The following is a 17,854-nucleotide window of genomic DNA, read 5'->3' on the forward strand; positions in this document are numbered from 1 at the left end:
GCGTATAACCGCAAAAAAAAAAAAAAATTTTCGCAGGGCGAAGCAGCGCTATCTCCGGCGTCCCAATTAGGTCGCGCCGGAAGTCACTAGTGTTAACCCGCAGGGAGCATGTGCAGGGACCCTAGAGGGCACTAGAGGGCACTATAGAGGGCACAGTGCTGACGCGCCTTCTGAGAGTGTTGAGGTACCTGTACAGAAAAAAACATTGATTCACAGTGGAGAAAAAGAACTATAGGAAGCTTACCAGCAAGCATGCGGCCTGTAGGGTGGGCAACACAGCAACAAAGAACGTCAAGTGGAAAGTCAGAGAGGCTGAAATAACCTCGTGGGTGGCGGCAATCGAAAAGAAACCTGCCGTGAGTAACTACTTCAGAGGAAAAAACGAAATCAGGAAAGAAACAATTTATGATAACTCGAAATGAAGCTCATTAGTTTTCGAAGCGAGATCGGGATGCCTTAGAACACGCACCTATAAAGCGAGATATAAGAAGGAAGAAGAAGCATGTGCTTGCTGCGGTAAAGCTAGGGAAACTACGGAGCATGTTTTATTAGAATGTGAATACGTCTGTCTACCCAGCGGTCGATTTAGGCACCACTGGCCTCCTTGAAGCTCTTGGGTTCAGCGAGAGCAGTGGAAAAGTAAACATGTCCGCAACAGGGATTAGTAAAAGGCGATTGGAAGATTACTGGAAGAAAAGTAGGGAAACGACAAAAAACGGAGACGTACAAAAGCAAAGTGCGCAATAGCGGGTCAGAAAATGTGGTTGTGGGAGTTCACAGTGTTTTTTTTTTCTTGTTTAACCTAGGTAGGACATTAGGCAGCATAATAGCAAAAGCTTGGTGGTGCAACCCACTGCCCCTTTACAAAGGGGACGCTCACAACATCCATCCATATCCTCTGTCATTCACGTCCGCTCGTGGAGAATGGGGGGACGCGCGCGGCGCGCTCGCCACAGAGGTTCATCGGTTCAAGGCCATCCGGGACCACACTCTACGCTCTTAAGCAAAATTACACCCTTTTGCCACACAACAATATTCGTCATCAGTCTCGTCCACATTTCCTTTCTTTAACGCAACGAGCCCGGTACTTCCAAGTCACGAATAATAATAATAATATTTGGGGTTTTACGTGCCAAAACCACTTTCTGATTATGAGGCACGCCGTAGTGGAGGACTCCGGAAATTTTGACCACCTGGGGTTCTTTAACGTGCACCTAAATCTAAGCACACGGGTGTTTTCGCATTTCGCCCCCGTCGAAATGCGGCCGCCGTGGCCGGGATTCGATCCCGCGACCTCGTGCTCAGCAGCCCAACACCAAGTCACGAACGGCGTGCCCGTTATCAGCATGACAGAGCATTCTCGACAGGAAAGTAGCGAGCGCGGCGTTTTCGAGGAAGGAAACGCAAGCAAGACAGATGACGATTATCGTTGCGTGGCAAATATACACCCCAAAGGGTGTACATTTCTTTCAGAGTGAAAAAAAATGTACACCCTTCGAGGCTCATCTTGTCCCCAAACGATGCATGCATTAGTTACTGGCCAAACAAGTTACAAAAATATTGCTTCCGAGTTCTTCCTGTTATTTGTTCACAATATCACTCAAGCTGCAACTTCTAGAACGCTGAAGTTTTATCTGTCATTTCCGATAGCGACGTTCAAAAGGCAGATACAGGGCACTATACACTTGATTGTCATCTTCTAGCGCTTAGTGCTTTTTTCCAACGCCAGCGGTCCGCGAGTTCCGCGGCAAGGGATTTGCGTCGCCTCGATAGATGGCGCCACGCTGCGTGGCGCCTTCTTCAGGTGCTTCTACCCAACGCAGTGGCTTAGCGGTTATTGCGTTGTGCTGCTAAGCAGGAGGTCGCGTGATCAAATCCCGGCCGCGGCGGCTACATGTCGATGGAGCCGAAATGCAAAAAGAGAAACATGCCCGCCCAAGCACTCCGTACAGATGGTTAGCCAGCGCAGCTGAAACGTGCGGCCCCGGTGTTTATCATTGGGTTAATCCGGACGGTTCATTAAACAGTGGCTTGGTAGGCTGCCGGAACCTCGGTGCGCAGTTGCTGCTTACGCTTGGCTGCACGAGCCTGTTCTTGTGCCCGGGCTGCAGCATCGGCACGGCATAGACGAGCTCGTTCCCGGTTCTGCTCGCGGCGTTGCTGATCGAAATCTGCCTGCTCCTCAGTAGTACCTATGACGCGTGGCCTACCCATTTTGGAGCAGGAGAGAAACTGCTGCAGGCGCTCTCAGCTGCGACGGAGAGCAACGACGTCACTACCGGCGCAGCCAATCGCGTGCCTCTCTTTTTTCTTTTTTCACGAATGCGCATCGGGTTGCACCAGAGGAGTTTTCGGCGCACAAGCAACAGATGGACGGACGGATGGACGAATCGGCTAGCCCCCCATATACAACTTCGCTGTAAAAAAATTTTGTACAGACGGGCTTCTCCACACAAACACTTTTATTGCGGTAAAGCAAGCTTTGACGTAGTTGTTTTTCGTGAGATAAAACTTCAGTCGCGGTGCGTACGTGCCTGTACGCGAGTTGTTTTGACCATTTCTGTCCCGCGGTGACAATGTAAAATAAAGAAAAAGAAACATGAACGTGAGGCTTCGGGTAAATTTTCGTGTTGTTGTTGTTGTTGTTGTTGTTGTTGTTGTTGTTGTTGTTGTTGTTGTTGTTGTTGTTGTTGTTGTTGTTGTTGTTGTTGTTGTTGTTGTTGTTGTTGTTGTTGTTGTTGTTGTTGTTGTTGTCGTTGCTTATTAACTGAGACAGCATGGTAAGTTTGGCTACTGAAGCACCCGCTATCCCTAAATCGTAGCCAAACATATATATTAAAAACAGTGCACGATAGAACAGTATAAAAAGAAGAAAAAAAATTATAATAATCAAAATCTTTCGCAATCATTTATAGGGAAAGAAGTTCTCTAAATACACTCGGCAAATATGCAAACAGCTCGGTATAAAGTTTAAATACGTACAAATTAAGCGGAATGCGTACTCGGCGTATGACCATCTGTGTACCGGTATCCTTTCGGTGCTCTGAGTGGTGTTACAGACGAGCACTTTGCTGAAGGCGCTACACTGCCTCACGTGATGCGAGGCAGTATAGGCGTTGCATTGCCTCACCTGCCGCATTGTGTCGGTAGGGCCGAAAGGATCACTTTTAAAGACGATGCGAGTTACCCCCCCTTTACCGTATCGCCTTTGCATTTTTCGAGCTTCTTTCGTGGGCCGATCGCGGGAGTAGTGCAGTCTAAGAATGTGCTCCGATACCGATAATATCGGTGGTACCAGTGGTACCGGCACCACTGGTACCGGTGGTGCGGAGAGTGTTCTCGCATGCTTCCCACGTGGCAGCTATCGTTTTGAGACGCTGTTGTTGAGGCGCTGCGCCTCTGGTTGAACGCGCAGACGCTTTGGCTTGAGACGCTGCGGGACCTCTCAGAATTAATTACGTGGTTCGTAAACCCTATTCTCACCCCCAATTCGATCAGGGAGACAATTGTCTTTCATCGACGTCAGCTGAAGGTGAAATTACATTTCAACTTCTTTTATTGGGATAGCATGGACTCTAAAACTGCTACAGCGCAACACAGAAAGGAAGAAACAAGCCGAGCCGGCCAGATGAAAGAACAGAGCGCTACGTTCTTTCATCTGGCCGGCTCGGCTTAGTTCTTCCTTTCTGTGTTGCGCTTTACCAGTTTTAGAATGCAATACCAACTCACCCAACCCTCAACCCTATAGGGAAAGCATGGACGGTCTAAGTGAATTTTCGCTGTTGTCGTCGCCGTCGCCGTGAGGTTCCATATATATTTAGGTTTATGTATGCTATATTCCATGCCGCGCTATATCACATGCGGTATATGCGGGGTTATGTTGCCACACCATTATATCAATAAAGTTTCTGATACCAGGTCTTACATTCTTGACGAAATTATTCCTCAGTAATTTAAGAACGGCAGCCCAGAAAACAAATGTCATGAAACAAAACACCGATAGCGCATGCCTTCTATATTAAATCTTCTCAAGCTTAAATATCAAATGTGCGGAACAATAACCTAGATGAAACCTGAAAAGTATGTAATATTATCGACACGGCTGTGCACTACCCCCTGGATCGGCCTAGGAAAGAGGTTCGAAACATACTCGATGCGAAAAAGTAGTGATAAAGTCGCAAAGAAATACGTTGGTTTTAATTAATAAGAGTAAATGATATTATCCAATGGCAGGATTCAAACAGCGGACCAGGCCTTTCCCACAAGAGTTTGTTCATACTTAGTCAGCATAGGTTTACCACAGTTTACTTGAACTCATACTGCCACTACAGATACGAGTCTTCGTGGAATATTCTATCATGATGATCTCATTCATTGCTTCGCCCTGATTGCAAAATTTTTATTTCTTTTTTTGTGTTTTGCGAAGACGAATTACATCAACCCACTCTGCTACATTACTTCCATCAGTCATCGTTTCCGCTTGCATCGTTGGAGCTAACTACAGTTAAAGTGATATCTGTATGCGGTATCATAAGATATCCGTTCTTTCCCAGGCTATACGCGCCATATTATCAGAAACATTTCTGAACATATTGAAGCAAACGCATTAAACAGTTTCAGCTGCAGAACATGGCACCAAGGGTCTATAATTTTTTATAGCAATATATTTAAGGCATTTATGAACAGACAAAAAATAATAAATATCCCTGTGCAGATCTGTGCCAATCTGAACAACTGAATTATAAAATACCGCTTATTCTCTCATCCTAAGGAAGTACTGTGCTAGCGGAAAACTTTCTTTCTTTCCTCGTAACGCCTACAACCAATAATTAACTTAAGCTGCGAATTGAAATATATATATATATATATATATATATATATATATATATATATATACAATTGAGTCTGCAGCACTTTGGAATAAAATTATGAAATTTTGGCGCATTTATTGGCAGTCCTTCATAATTCCTGACGGAAGGGGCACCTACGTGCTCTTATTCAAGTCCTGTATAACGTCCTCCGTATAAGCGGCACGTTCCCGGTCCATCCCAGACCACTGCATATAAGCGTACTTTCAAGCGAGATCATGCGTGACAAAACGCGGCTGTGAGCCGTGAGCAGTGGGTCACTGCTCACGGCTGTATGCGTCCAATGAGCAAATGCAACGTTATTATGCAACCTTGCAAATTTGGCGCCCGAAAAGCGCGCAGAAGCGTTGAGAGAGCGTTTACAAAGCGAAAAGCGCAATGATTGACGAGGGAGATGATGTGAGTGAGAAAGAAAAGTGAAAGGTAAAAAAAAAAGAACATTCGAGCCGAACCATTCATATGGTGTCGGATTAGCCAGCGAAGATGTCGATATCAGACCGAGCAAACCCGCCGTGGTTGCTCAGTGGCTATGGTGTTGGGCTGCTGAGCACGAGGTCGCGGGATCGAATCCCGGCCACGGCGGCCGCATTTCGATGGGGGCGAAATGCGAAAACACCCGTGTGCTTAGATTTAGGTGCACGTTAAAGAACCCCAGGGGGTAAAAATTTCCGGAGTCCTCCACTACGGCGTGCCTCATAATCAGAAAGTGGTTTTGGCACGTAAAACCCCAAATATTATTATTATTATTATTAGACAGAGCAACTATGGCCAAACTCCGCGGCCAGAAACGTTCTCCTGAATATGGAATTCGCCCCGGTGAAACTCGGAAGGAGCTGGCAACTCACGCGGACCCGAACGACCTTCACGCTCGCCCGAAGAACAGTGCACAATCCGCTTCTTGCACACCGCGGCGCGCATCCCCGTGTTTTCCAGCCACAGCAGTTGTGTTGAAGGCAGACGACAGCAGACGCGATGGCGGCCAGCGCGGGTACACTTCCGCGCTGCGCAAGTTCGGGACGCGGTGAAATAACGGGTCCTTTATTTCTTTCTGCGCCGTACTGTCGTTCGTCATCTTTTTTGTTCACTTTACGGACGTTAGCCAAACCACCTCCTACCAGACAGGATGTTCGGCTTCCGCCCTCACTTAGCAGCCTCAACAACTCCAGAATCTTGGCGTCGGACATTCCACGTATGCGTACGTCCGAGACTTCCTCGCCGACCGCAAAGTACAACTCGGCACCGGCACGGGACATCCCTCCACCATCTCTCCTGGCAACCGCGCCATGCCGCAAGGCTCCGTGCTCCCGCCGCTGTTTTTCAACGTTTCATTGCTAGGCCTACCCAAGCTTCGGGCTGACATCCCCCCCCCCCTACACCACAGCCTTTATGCGGACGATCTCACTCTTTGGATCACACACGGCAGTGACGGCCAGAACGAAGAGACTCTGCAGACCGCTATCGATCTGGTCGGAGACTATCTCGATACAGTTGGCCTCAGCTGCTCGGCGACCAAGTCGGAGTATATGATCATCCCGTCCCCAGGACGACGCCCACCAAAGGTACTTCCTGAGATCATCCTCCAGGTGCAAGGCAACCCCATCCCTCTTACAGATTACACCAAAATTCTGGGCCTACACCTACAGGCAAACGGCGGTAACAATATGTCGCTACAACGCATCGACCGGTCGGTGGTACAGATCGGACGCCTACTCAAAGCGAGTCTCCAGCAAGCACCGAGGTATGCGAGAGTCCAACCTCTCGCGCCTCGTTCAAGCCTTCATCTGCTCCCGCATCGCTTACTCTGCACCTTACCTACGTCTCAAACGCTGCGAAAGCGAACGGTTAGAGGCGTCACTTGACAAAGCATGTAAGACGGCCCTGGGGCTTCCAATGTCCACAGCTACTCACAAGCTTGCGGCTCTCGGCATCTCCAGCACTGTGAGCGGACTGATCGAGGCTACCCTCACCGCCCAATACGAGCGGCTCTCACTTAACGCTCGCTGGCCGAGCGGTGCTGCAGCAAGGTGGAATCTCACCAACGAGGTTCGGCTCCCAATTATATTGACCTTGCACCGGAATATCGTCAAATTCTCCGCATCCCCTCCCATTCCCGAACGGATGCATCCGGAACACCACGCCGAGAGACGGGCCGATCCCGTGCACGTCAACTCGAGAAACGCTTCAGCGGACGTCCGGACGTCACATATACGGACGCCTCTTACCACTCCTCGAAGCCAGCGATGGTGGCGCCGGCCCTCGGCCTGCACCGTAGCTGGTACACAGCCTGAAGCATTCTCAACGCAGAAACAGTCACCGCAGCAGAGGAGGTTGCCATTGCGCTGGCGCTAACTGATCCCAATACCAAAGTTCGGACATTGGTAAATGGATTGACAGCGCTTTGACCATTCGCCCAATTGTCGGCCATCGGCCAGTTCCGCTTGTACTGATGTGGGTCCCAGTGAATGAAAGCACTTCGTCTGTGGGACGTAAAAATCGTGTCCGTGCGCCGTTCGCAATCTTGCATAGCCCCCAAGTTTGTAGTAGGGATGGTCGATTCATGTTTTGATTCGATTAACGATTAATCATTCATCGTTTTAGCCTTTAATCGATGAATCACTTCCGATGCAGGGTTTTTTCATCGATTAATTCATTGATCGTAAATTATACCGGGCACTTTTAAAGAGGTTACTACTCTAGCACCCCATTTTCATGTTTGGGAGATACGGAACCAAGTTTGAAACACAAGTGCATAAGCATTTGATAAAGGATAATGTTTAACTTGTTAAAGACTTGCAGTTCGCACTAGTGGCTTTTGAAAAGATAAAAAAAATATATGTAATAAAATGGCACTTAGTGCAGAATTCAATAAGATGCGTACATGGCGCTAGTGAATTCCTGTACAGTACAGTTAAACAAGAACTAAGAAGAATGGCAGAAGTGAAAGGTGAAGTCCAACTGAAATATGCAAGAAATTGAACATCCACAGGGGGAAAAAAATTACTGATTTAGGATTTTAAACCATGCTCTTTTCTACAGAGCGAAGGAATGGGAATTGGCTGGGATGTTCGGGTGAAACCGACACCTTCTTTGAATGGCCACCCAACTCGACACATGCGAGAATTGATAGTCGGACTCTATAGATCTGATTATCTGGAATCGACATGAAAACTGAGTGGCTATCTCAAATACATGCTCCAAACCGGCGTTTTTTGTGGACTTATGGATAGGAGTGGCGCGACAGTCGACGACTGAGTTTTCAATAGTATGCCTTGAATTGCGAGGGAATTTCAAGCCTCCGGCTTGGGGCGGCGTGCTGGCGTGTGCGGTGTTGGAGATGAGAGGGGAAGAGTGGGCTCGGCATCAAATGGCACTCGGAAAAACAGTCGACCATCGCTGTACCGCACCTATGCGCTCGCTGCTCGAGCGCCGCCATTCCAGTACGGTATCAAAATTTTTGCACCCCTCCGGTCAAGCTCTCTAAAACGAATAATTGAACAAGTCTGATCGATTAAGTCGATTAACTGAAAGGTGGCCATCGATGAATATTAGTCGTTTTGCGGGATACATTTACTAGATTAATCGGTTAATCATTCATCGATATTACCAACCTTATATAATTTGTAGCGCGTCGTTGCAAGCATACAGTTTCTCACTACTCTCTAGTTGCAAGGCGCCGTGCAATCTCAGAGGTTTTAGTTTTGGTTTTCGCCACCAGGGTTTTTGTTGGTGTTTTTCACATAGTGGCTGTTCATCTTTCTTCCTCCCCGTGGCCGTCAGCGCTTAAGTTCTGACAAGCCGCATGTGTTGTGTGCAAGCTAACATGCATCAGACAATCCAATTAAGCTTGTTCCGTTCATGTTTGTGGCGTATGAAGAGTGGTTGGGAGGCATGTTACGAGGAGAGCGAACTGCGAAACATCGACAGCCTCAGCAATACGATTTATTACTGCTTTGATGCCGTCATCTTGATCGTTTAGTTGAGTCGTCTTGTGAATGCACAACCAGTGCCACTGTACGAGTAAAGAAATAAAAGCACTTTTTCCGGAATTATTCCAAAATAGTGCCGCCATGTTCATTTATCGCGTCAGCTGATCAGGTTGTCCTGGCTCTCCAACTCAGAGACTCGATCAGCTCTGTTTAAAAATGGCCGCTCCGTGTAATTCTACCGGAATTACACTGAGCTACCTGAGCATTGAGTACCTCGAAAATCGGTGTTGTGTTACCGTGTAACCCGCTGGATTCGCAATTGTAGTGCAGTGTGTCGTCAGTACGTTTTCGTCAGTGTGCTTTGCGTGATGTGCGCGCGGCGACAGACGTGGGCCATGTCTGTTTCGACGCCGGCTACGATTGTAAGCGCTTGGCTTAGGCTTAATCAGTCTCCGACGGGTCTTCGGATCAACCCTGCGGACTCCAACATCTGTGATGTGCAAAGGCGCGAACATTAGGCGGCATATATTTGCCGAAACGCTTAGCCGTAAGTCCCTGGCGGTGTATCTCGTCGTTGTCGATACGTGTCAGTGCGCGTCGCCGTACAATCGCGCGGGTGCTTGTGTACGTTTGTTTCAGTTAACGTTATTGGACATCAGTGCTTATCACTGCCGATATATGCCGCTTCTCCGGCAACACTTTCAGTGCCACGTCATGTGCTGCATCGTTTAATGCTTCGACACACTCCCGATCGCTTCTTTCGTAAGTACCGTGATTGCGTAACATCTGTCACCGCATGTCTGGGTAGTTGTTCGAACGTGCTTAAAAAGGTAATAAAAAATGCATTTTTGTGTTACGAACTATCTTCACATGTACGCCATAATGTGCGTCTTACGCACGCCGAATGCTTCCTAAAAGCCAGCGCTCTCGTAAGTTCGAGGCTTGCGTCGGACATTATAAGTGCTTAGGGCAAATTTAGCTTTCCATTGATTAATGAGACTATTTTAAGATGGTGACACGTCTCCGTCTAACGCAAGGCAACAGTCTCCCATTTATCGATTCGCCCTTGTTATTATTTCTTTGCTATTCTTGTAATAAATGTTTTTGTTATGTTAATGAGAGTACGACCAAAAGCTCCATTGTTTTCCGCGGGCGTGCGTGTACGTAATTTGAAGCGAAAAGAAAAACTGCAGCATGCCTCTTTATCGAATCTGGAATGTCGGTAGAACTTATGTTGTGATGTTTTGTGCGGTGTTCGGGGGCATTCTAGCCACCTTTCTGGGTTACTAAAAGAAAGAAAGATAAAAAATGTGTGTCTGTGTGTGTGTGTGTGTGTATATATATATATATATATATATATCACAGTTTCTCGTAGGGGAGGCATGAGCAATTCGCTAAATCCAACACACGCTTCTTTTTTAATTTCAGGAGCCAAGCCTCAATGGTGTAAAAATACAAGGCATGGCTGAACTTCAGGTCACTCTGGAGTTTTTCATTGAGCTGTTCAAGTTCAGCAATGTCGACCTCTTCCAGCGAGGGTGAGCCTGTGTTTCTGATGCGACTCTTTAGCTGATGCGCTTGACAAGCATGATAATTGACTGCACTGTAAAAGGTTGTTTCTTGTATGCTTACGCTGTTCAAACCTTGCTGCTATTGCTGGCCTTGCAGTAACCTCAACAAAGCCCGGCATCTTATTTCACTGTTAATTTGAACACGAGAACATGACTCATTGCTGATGGAAAACGGTGGCCTACTTGTTTCATGGATTGTGTTTACGCTCTCAATTGAAGGATGTTTGTTGGCCAAGTGTTAGGAGGTCAGGTGCTAGAGGGATTTATCAGCCTGTCAAGTAAGATCAAGGGCTGTGTTGTCACAGTAATTTCCAGTGCAATTTTTGCATTGTGAACGCAATGTTTCATCCAGCATATTGCTTCACCATTGTGGCATGCAATTGCAGACGGTGTGGCCTCTCCTGCCCACCTTGTCAGTACATTCAACATTTGTGTGAATTCAAAGCAACATCGAAAAGCAATGTGCCTGCCGACTATGTTCTTTCCATGTCTATTTCTGCTGTATAACTACATTTCCTTCAGCTGTCATTTAATTAATTTAATTTCATTATATTTCTTGCATCTTCAGCATTGTGACAAGCTTACAGCTGTAGTACAGATCAGGAATTTTGTTTTCTTCATTGAGTTTTGTCAGGTCTACAGAATGTGGACCCCACGCGATAGCTCCTCCATGGGAATGTCAGATATGAGAACATCAACTATTTCATGTCTGTATTTAGTTTTATACATAGCACGCAACACTGCAGAAACTACGCCATGCACTGCTGTCATGAAACTCTCACTCTTCCTGCTTTGCAGTGCAGTTCTGTTGATCTGTCACTCTTTAAATGAAATAACCACTTCTTATATTTCAACTACAACTTGTGGATGTACGTTTATGTCAAATTGCATGTTATCTGTGTGTACCCTTGTGCCTCCAGTGTGTGGCATATAATGTTTTGGTCGTGAGCGAATGTGCGCGCTGCTGGGGAGGGTATTCTGTAAGTGTCCATCTTCAGGACACGTCTGCTGCTGAAGTGCTGATAGGCAGAGAGCACCTGTCTCCTGACGTCTACCCCAGCCCATCCAATCAGAACTTCAGCACCAGCCGAAATGGACATGTCCACCACGTGGACACTTGCAGAGTATCCTTCCTCGTCCCCTTCCTCGGTCGACGAAATGTGTCGCTCTGCTCTGTCAGTGATGAATAGGTTAAGATCTGCGGTGCCTTCATGTACTAATTTTGTCATATTTTGTGACTCAAAATGCATCGAACTTGATGTTGCGTCGAATTACAGGATACACACTTGTATCTATCTTCCTTGTGCGATGCACTAATTTTTGGTTGTTATAGGGGTCCTGGAACCACCCCTCGGGCTTGGCGAAAAAAACTTAGTCCGTGTATGGCATACGCTGCTGTGAACATCTCAGCCAAGCTTAGCAGTCGTGCGTGGTGCGTGGAGCTCACAAGCAGAGTGCGAAGTCACCTTTCTCTCAAACACACTTTTTTCAACAGAAGCCTGCTCCTCGCATTCTTGTGAATGCTTTATTTTGTAATAGAGTGGATTCCCATATGCTGCTGATAGCTGACATCAATCAAGAAGGGTGTTTGGATCAGCGTGCTTGGATCGTACTGTTATTGTGTGTGCTTATTGACATAGTTTAATAAACAGGCTGAAGTAAGTGAAAATGTGCTTTCAAATTTTCATAATTATTGCGCACTTCCGGAAGAAGCTGACTCTCATCTGCTCATGCTTTGCCGCGGCCACCTGCGTAGGAATTAAACTTTGGCCACTTTGCTTATCTGTGTCAGTGCTGTCAGATCTCGCTAGTTTCGACTAATTTTAAAGGCTCAACTAGCCTCGAATCATGCGAAAATTAAGATATTTTCCAAATTGTGGTACAAAATATGTGGATGTTCCAGTCACTTTTCTGCTTCAAGGCATAAAAGATTATTTTGTTTAAAAAGTCAGTGAAACAACAGGGCATATTTATGGCTAGTTTGGTGGTGCATATCTGCGACTGGTGTCATCTGGAAATTTATTCCTAGTAATATTTCCTTGCAAACTATGAGCTACAATTCGTAAACTGCAATATATGTGCTGTAAAGTAATTAATTAAACAAGGTAACTAGTTATTTTTTTAGTTACTCGAACATGTGTTTCGATTTCTTGTGCAAGTAATGTTTGCCTCCTTGAATCATCTAGCTAAAGGACTAGAATTATGTTACCTGCAACAGGCAGTCATTAAAAATTCCAGAAAACTTAAGAGTGATCACCCCGTATAGTACAAAAAAGATTTTAAAAAAGGGAGAAAAACATGAAATCGAAATGAAATAACTTATGTCAGCATATAAGTGCACTGTGCTCACACATTGTTCGTGAGTAAAAAATCGAAAGGCAACGGCATGGGGCTGCTGGCAACTGTTTCCCAGTCATGATCATGGATCGTTATATTGACAACTATTTCTCTGTCAATACCATGAACCGTGAACAAATAATATGGCAATAACTACCGTGGGGAATCAGTTTTTGGATGTGGGGACAGTGGCATTGGGCAAGTTGTTCGACTGACCTGCTGTATATGGAAAAATGGATCACTTGAAAACTGAGGTGCAACAGGATATCTATCGAATTGTGTATCCCTTAAATAGGTCTCCTGGTAGGCCTCAAAGGGGTTCACAAGGGCTTGAAGAAAGCACTGTATATCATATTTTTCGGTTGTGTGATGGTTTGCTTCAGTTCTTTTTATCTTTAGGCAGCCCTTTGTTCATTGATATCTATAAAATTCACTATAAAGTGAAATGCAATCTTATTTTTCCTCTTTTTTTTTTTGTGATGGTGTTCCAGGTACTATCAAATCCGAACAGCTCTCAAGGTGCCCCAGAGGCTTCCAGCCAGAGTTGAAGTCCAACTGCCAAAAAGCACAGTGATTCAAAGTTATGGTAAGAACGGACTTGTTTCCCTTCGGGTGACCGATCTATACTTTCCCGACAACCTAAGAATTAATTAACAGCTCTGTCCACAAAACTGCACCGCAGCTACCCTTCGTGACTCTGCTTTCCAAAACACAGTTCCCGGGAGATGCCGATAACGAAAAAAGTTTAACTCCACTGTGACATCACAGGAACGTAATTGGCCATCACATCTGTACATATTCTCATTGAGTTGGACAGAAGTGTACTTGCCATTCCGTTCGTGGGTCGCATGTGTACCTTGACTGCATGAAAACAAGATTTTCTGTTGTGTCTGCTTAATATGTCTTTTTTTTTTTTTTCGTCTGCAAACTTTTGTTACTCTGTATACTCTTGTCAAAAGCGTGTATACTTCTGTTATACAGTCTTTGTAAAGAGAAAGAGAAAGAAAAATGAGGCGGGAAAGGAAGGGAGGTCAACCAGTAGTGATTCTGGTTTGCTACCCCATGTCTGTATAACTTCTGCACATTGAAACCTTGTCGCATCTCACATGAAGGTCAGAATAATCAGTAGTTTGAAATAACAGTTTTGCCTGAAAATAAGTAAATTTATTTCACAAGGGGCCAAAGAAGGTGTGCCGTATTCTCGGATTGTCACTTTAGGGGATACCTTCAATTTCTCATGTCTAGTGCCAGATGCATCTATGAGCGAGTGCCAAACATGCTATCTGTCGCATGACTAGCGCAAGACACACTGACGTCTATGGGTGACCTTGGTGCACTGCCAAGCGCACTATCTTATCATAGTGCTGAAATGCTGGTGCCCGTGGTCGGGTGTTAGTCACGTGGAAAGTGAAAGTATCTTCGAAAGTGATCTTCTGAGAATAACAGTCCAAGCTTGTTGCTGCTTGCTACATCCACATATGCTCGCCTTTAGCCTAGACAGCCCCGTGGCCGCGATATTTAGCGATGTCTTTTGTGCTATTCTTTATCACGCTTTTTTGTGCTTCGTCAGTGGTCAGAGCAATGCTCAATCAGTGTTATCGACAAGATCAGCCAGCCATGAATGGTGGATGATAAGTGCAGAAGAGCTGAATGGAATTTGCATACAAATCCAGCAAATTGCAAATGTAGCCTTTACAACTTAGTGGCTCGGCTTGTCCTGCAGTTTGGGCACTGTCGGTCACTACCAGACCAACTAGACTTTGCTAGATTTGGTTTCAAGGAGGCATTAGTGACCATTCTGGCGACATATCAAAACGAATTATCTCTATTTCTGCTCATCTCAGTGGCCAAATGAGCACACGGCCATGCAGTCGGAATCTGAATTATTGTAAGACTGTCTGAAATTTTGGTTGACCTTATACATTAAGTCTGTAGGGCCTGTGGTGAGGCCATGGAGCTGTCTGAATAATCAGGCATGTCCAAAATATCTGTGTCTGAATTATCGGTCATTGACTGTATTTGTTACACACTGATAACGGCTTTAGCCGCCTTATTTATGTACGTCTAGGTGTGAGGAGGCGGAAGCAACTTTATGTCTAGGTGTGATGTATAGGCCAGAATGTGCAGTGATGTTTTGCGGGGTAGTGTGGGAACTGCTGAAACAAACGGCCAAGAGCATTCATCCTGTTGCTCTCACATGCTTCACACCAGTGTTCACTCGTCATGTCCTTATCATCAGCTGCCCCGCAATTCTTTTGCTGAAGTGATTCCCATAGTGAAGAAATAGTGGCATTGTCTGTTGCTGTCATAAAAAACCAGTCTATGCAATGTTTCATCATTACAATGACAGGCAGCACCATCGTTCCAGTCACATTAAAGGCACCTGTACCTCCAGCAAATGTTTACGAAGGAGGTCAATTATTGATCACTCTTGCTAGTTCTATTGATCACTCTTGCTAGTTGCTCACAACTAGCTTACAAACTATTCCGCTTTCATGCTATAACCTCCTGTATGGATGGATGGATGGAGAAACTATTGCAGTCCGCTAGGTCGCGCTAGTTTCCTTGCATGCTTTTTTTTTTTACTAATTACGCCTGCAGACAAAAGGGTTCAAGAGGGGGTAGATGACTCTATATATTGCAGTCACAGGTTCCTCTGATGAGCAACTGATTACTTTGTATTCAGTGAGTCGACGAACACTCTTTCTGTAAACATAAACTGCTCAGTGTCGCCAAAGTTTACAGTAAGGAACTAGTGATCTATATTAGGCAACTGATAATGGAAGACAAACACACATTTGAAACTAGGTACAGTGAACTATCACTTGAGTGAACTTCAAGGGACCGAATAAAATAGTTCACTTAACTGAATGTTCACTAAACTGAATATTCACTAGACCAACATAAGACATGGCATACAGAGTAAAAGTTTGAAGTGCAATTCATGGAGCAGAAGACGTGGCATCCATAGTGTTAGAAATGTGTGAAATGGAATTTGTACATATCAGTGAAAAACGCACCACGTGGGTCGTTTGTGTGCACCTGCGGATCCGACGAGACTGGAAAGAAAGAGACGACGACCATACCACGACTAGCCGGTCGGAAAAGAACACACACCACATGGTTTGTGGTGTGACAGATCGCCCCTTTGCTCTGGCGGCGTTTTAAGCGCCAGCGTTGTTACTTTGTTCATGGCCTCCATGATTACATGCTTGCTCGTTTTGTGCGAGTGATCTCAGAGGCCATGCCTCGTTGCCGTTCGTTTTCCGTGCTGCCGCTTTGCCCGAGGGGCGCTGTAGCGCCAGCGACGTTACATTGCTGCTGGAGCGGCGGTTTGATGAGGGCGGGCATCGGTTGCGCCTGCAGGGCAGTACAAGCCTTGGTCCTCTGAGCGAGTTCGTTAAACTGAAATATTGACTGTTCCGAAATTCGTTTAAGTGAAACATTTTTGCATAGAATCTATTAGAAAACTGCCGGGGATTTTTAAAAAGTTTGTTATTCTGAAATATTCGATAAACCGACATTCGTACAACTGAGAGTTTACTGTATATGACAACACCTACAGATTACAATTTCAGGTGTACACGCTATCATGTTTCTAAATCTGGCACTAACTATGGCTGCCAAAGATGACACGCATAAGACTCTGTACATTGAACTTTTATCCTGAAATACTGAGTTTATCTCGGCAAAATATGCAAAACTCGAAGTACAAGGAAATATTCACAAGCTTTCATGCAATACATAGAATTTGTTTCATTGTGTGTGTACTTTCTATTGTGTTTTCTTGTTGTTTTCTTGCATAGTCACTGTTGCACTGTTCATTTCATTTCTGTGCTTTTATTTTCCACTGTGTACTTTTTCCAAATACTGTCGGCCGAATCTTCTAAATGTTGTTGAATGCTGTTGGGGAGCGCAAGCATCAGCAATGCCTTTTGCTTGCTCTCCCACGATGTGCTTGCATATTTTCCTCCACGAAATCGAATCAAAGTGCAAATGTCCTCTTTGAACTTTGTCTTCCTTTTGCAGCCCTGCCCATAGTTTTTCCTCCCTGCATTGTGAATGGTGCGGCTGTCAGCAAGACTTTTCAGATCCTCTACAAGAATGAAGAAGTGTACCTGCACGACACCATTTTATTCAAGGTCCATGCACTTGTTGACGCGCACAAGGTTGGTGGCTTGTCTATAGCATGTGCTCTGTGTCTTTGTACATTATGTGCATTTGTGCCCAAATGCAGAGAGATGAGAGAGAGGGAAGATAACCGATGGTCATTAAGGGTCACGGAATGGATTCCAAGAGACGGGAAGCGTAGCAGGGGGTGGAAAAAAGTTAGGTGGGCGGATGAGATTAAGAAGTTTGCAGGGACAACATGGCCACAAATAGTACGTGACCGGGGGAGTTGGAGAAGTATGGGAGAGGCCTTTGCCGTGCAGTGGGCATAACCAGGCTGATGATGATGATGATGATGCAGAGAGCAAGCATTGGATATGCTGTGTGCACTCTAATGCCTTGCCGAAATTAAATGTCTTGAAAATACAAGGGACTCTGTACTTCAAGTGCCCACAGAGGTGATATTAAGGAGCAGTAAGGTGTAGAAAACGGGTCGGCGTACTTCGATTATTCTGCTATGTTCTTAAGGACCGCGTCTTTCTTGCAATGCACGCAGCTTGTTGGTTTGCTGCACTATTGCCGACTATGGCCTCCGAGATACGTGCTCAGATGCCACCATCCTCAGAGTCTGCAAAGTGCACGAAACCCATTTCAAATTGTAATGCACAAATATTGCACGATAGCTCAGTGATCCTCGAGAAGAAAAAGCAAAGACGTTTTTCTTCTATCATCTTTCCTTGAGTCTTTCAAACAAAGTAGAAATTTAACGTGCACCCAATTTTTTTTAGCACGCGTTGGCAAGTGTTGCGCCATGGCGGTTGGTTTCCTAAAGTCATCTCCGCCACAATACATGTGTGTTATGTGGTAAAGCATACGAACGTCGAGAACGCGCTTTTTCGTTTTGTATCTGATCGCACCATGCAGGCAATTTTCAGCCCAATCTTCTATGAAAAAAAAAAAAGGTGCATGTTAGAATTGGGTAAATACCGTAATAAGACATTGTTAGCTATGCTCATTGTTTGAAAATCTTCCTAAGACAGGC

The 17,854-nt window shown here is 45.5% G+C and overlaps 1 protein-coding gene and 1 pseudogene across 3 annotated transcripts in view; both read left to right on the top strand.

Moving 5' to 3' along the window:
- The first annotated feature begins 5,246 nt into the window (after positions 1-5,246).
- LOC142558535 (uncharacterized) lies at positions 5,247-7,420 on the top strand (annotated as a pseudogene).
- Positions 7,421-8,985: 1,565 nt separating this feature from the next.
- Positions 8,986-17,854, top strand: part of LOC142557438 (protein FAM135A) — a 51,945-nt gene continuing 43,076 nt past the window's right edge. For 2 of the 3 annotated variants that reach the window (XM_075669286.1, XM_075669288.1), the window contains exons 1-4: positions 8,986-9,556; positions 10,223-10,332; positions 13,194-13,288; positions 16,732-16,871. In XM_075669286.1, coding sequence (XP_075525401.1) covers positions 10,256-10,332; positions 13,194-13,288; positions 16,732-16,871 — 312 coding nt within the window. In that variant the 5' untranslated portion in view covers positions 8,986-9,556; positions 10,223-10,255. The remainder of the gene's footprint in view (positions 9,557-10,222; positions 10,333-13,193; positions 13,289-16,731; positions 16,872-17,854) is intronic. The other variant, XM_075669287.1, reaches the window with a different exon arrangement.

This window comes from Dermacentor variabilis, chromosome 9 (genome assembly GCF_050947875.1).
Source record: "Dermacentor variabilis isolate Ectoservices chromosome 9, ASM5094787v1, whole genome shotgun sequence".
Classification (NCBI taxonomy): domain Eukaryota; kingdom Metazoa; phylum Arthropoda; class Arachnida; order Ixodida; family Ixodidae; genus Dermacentor; species Dermacentor variabilis.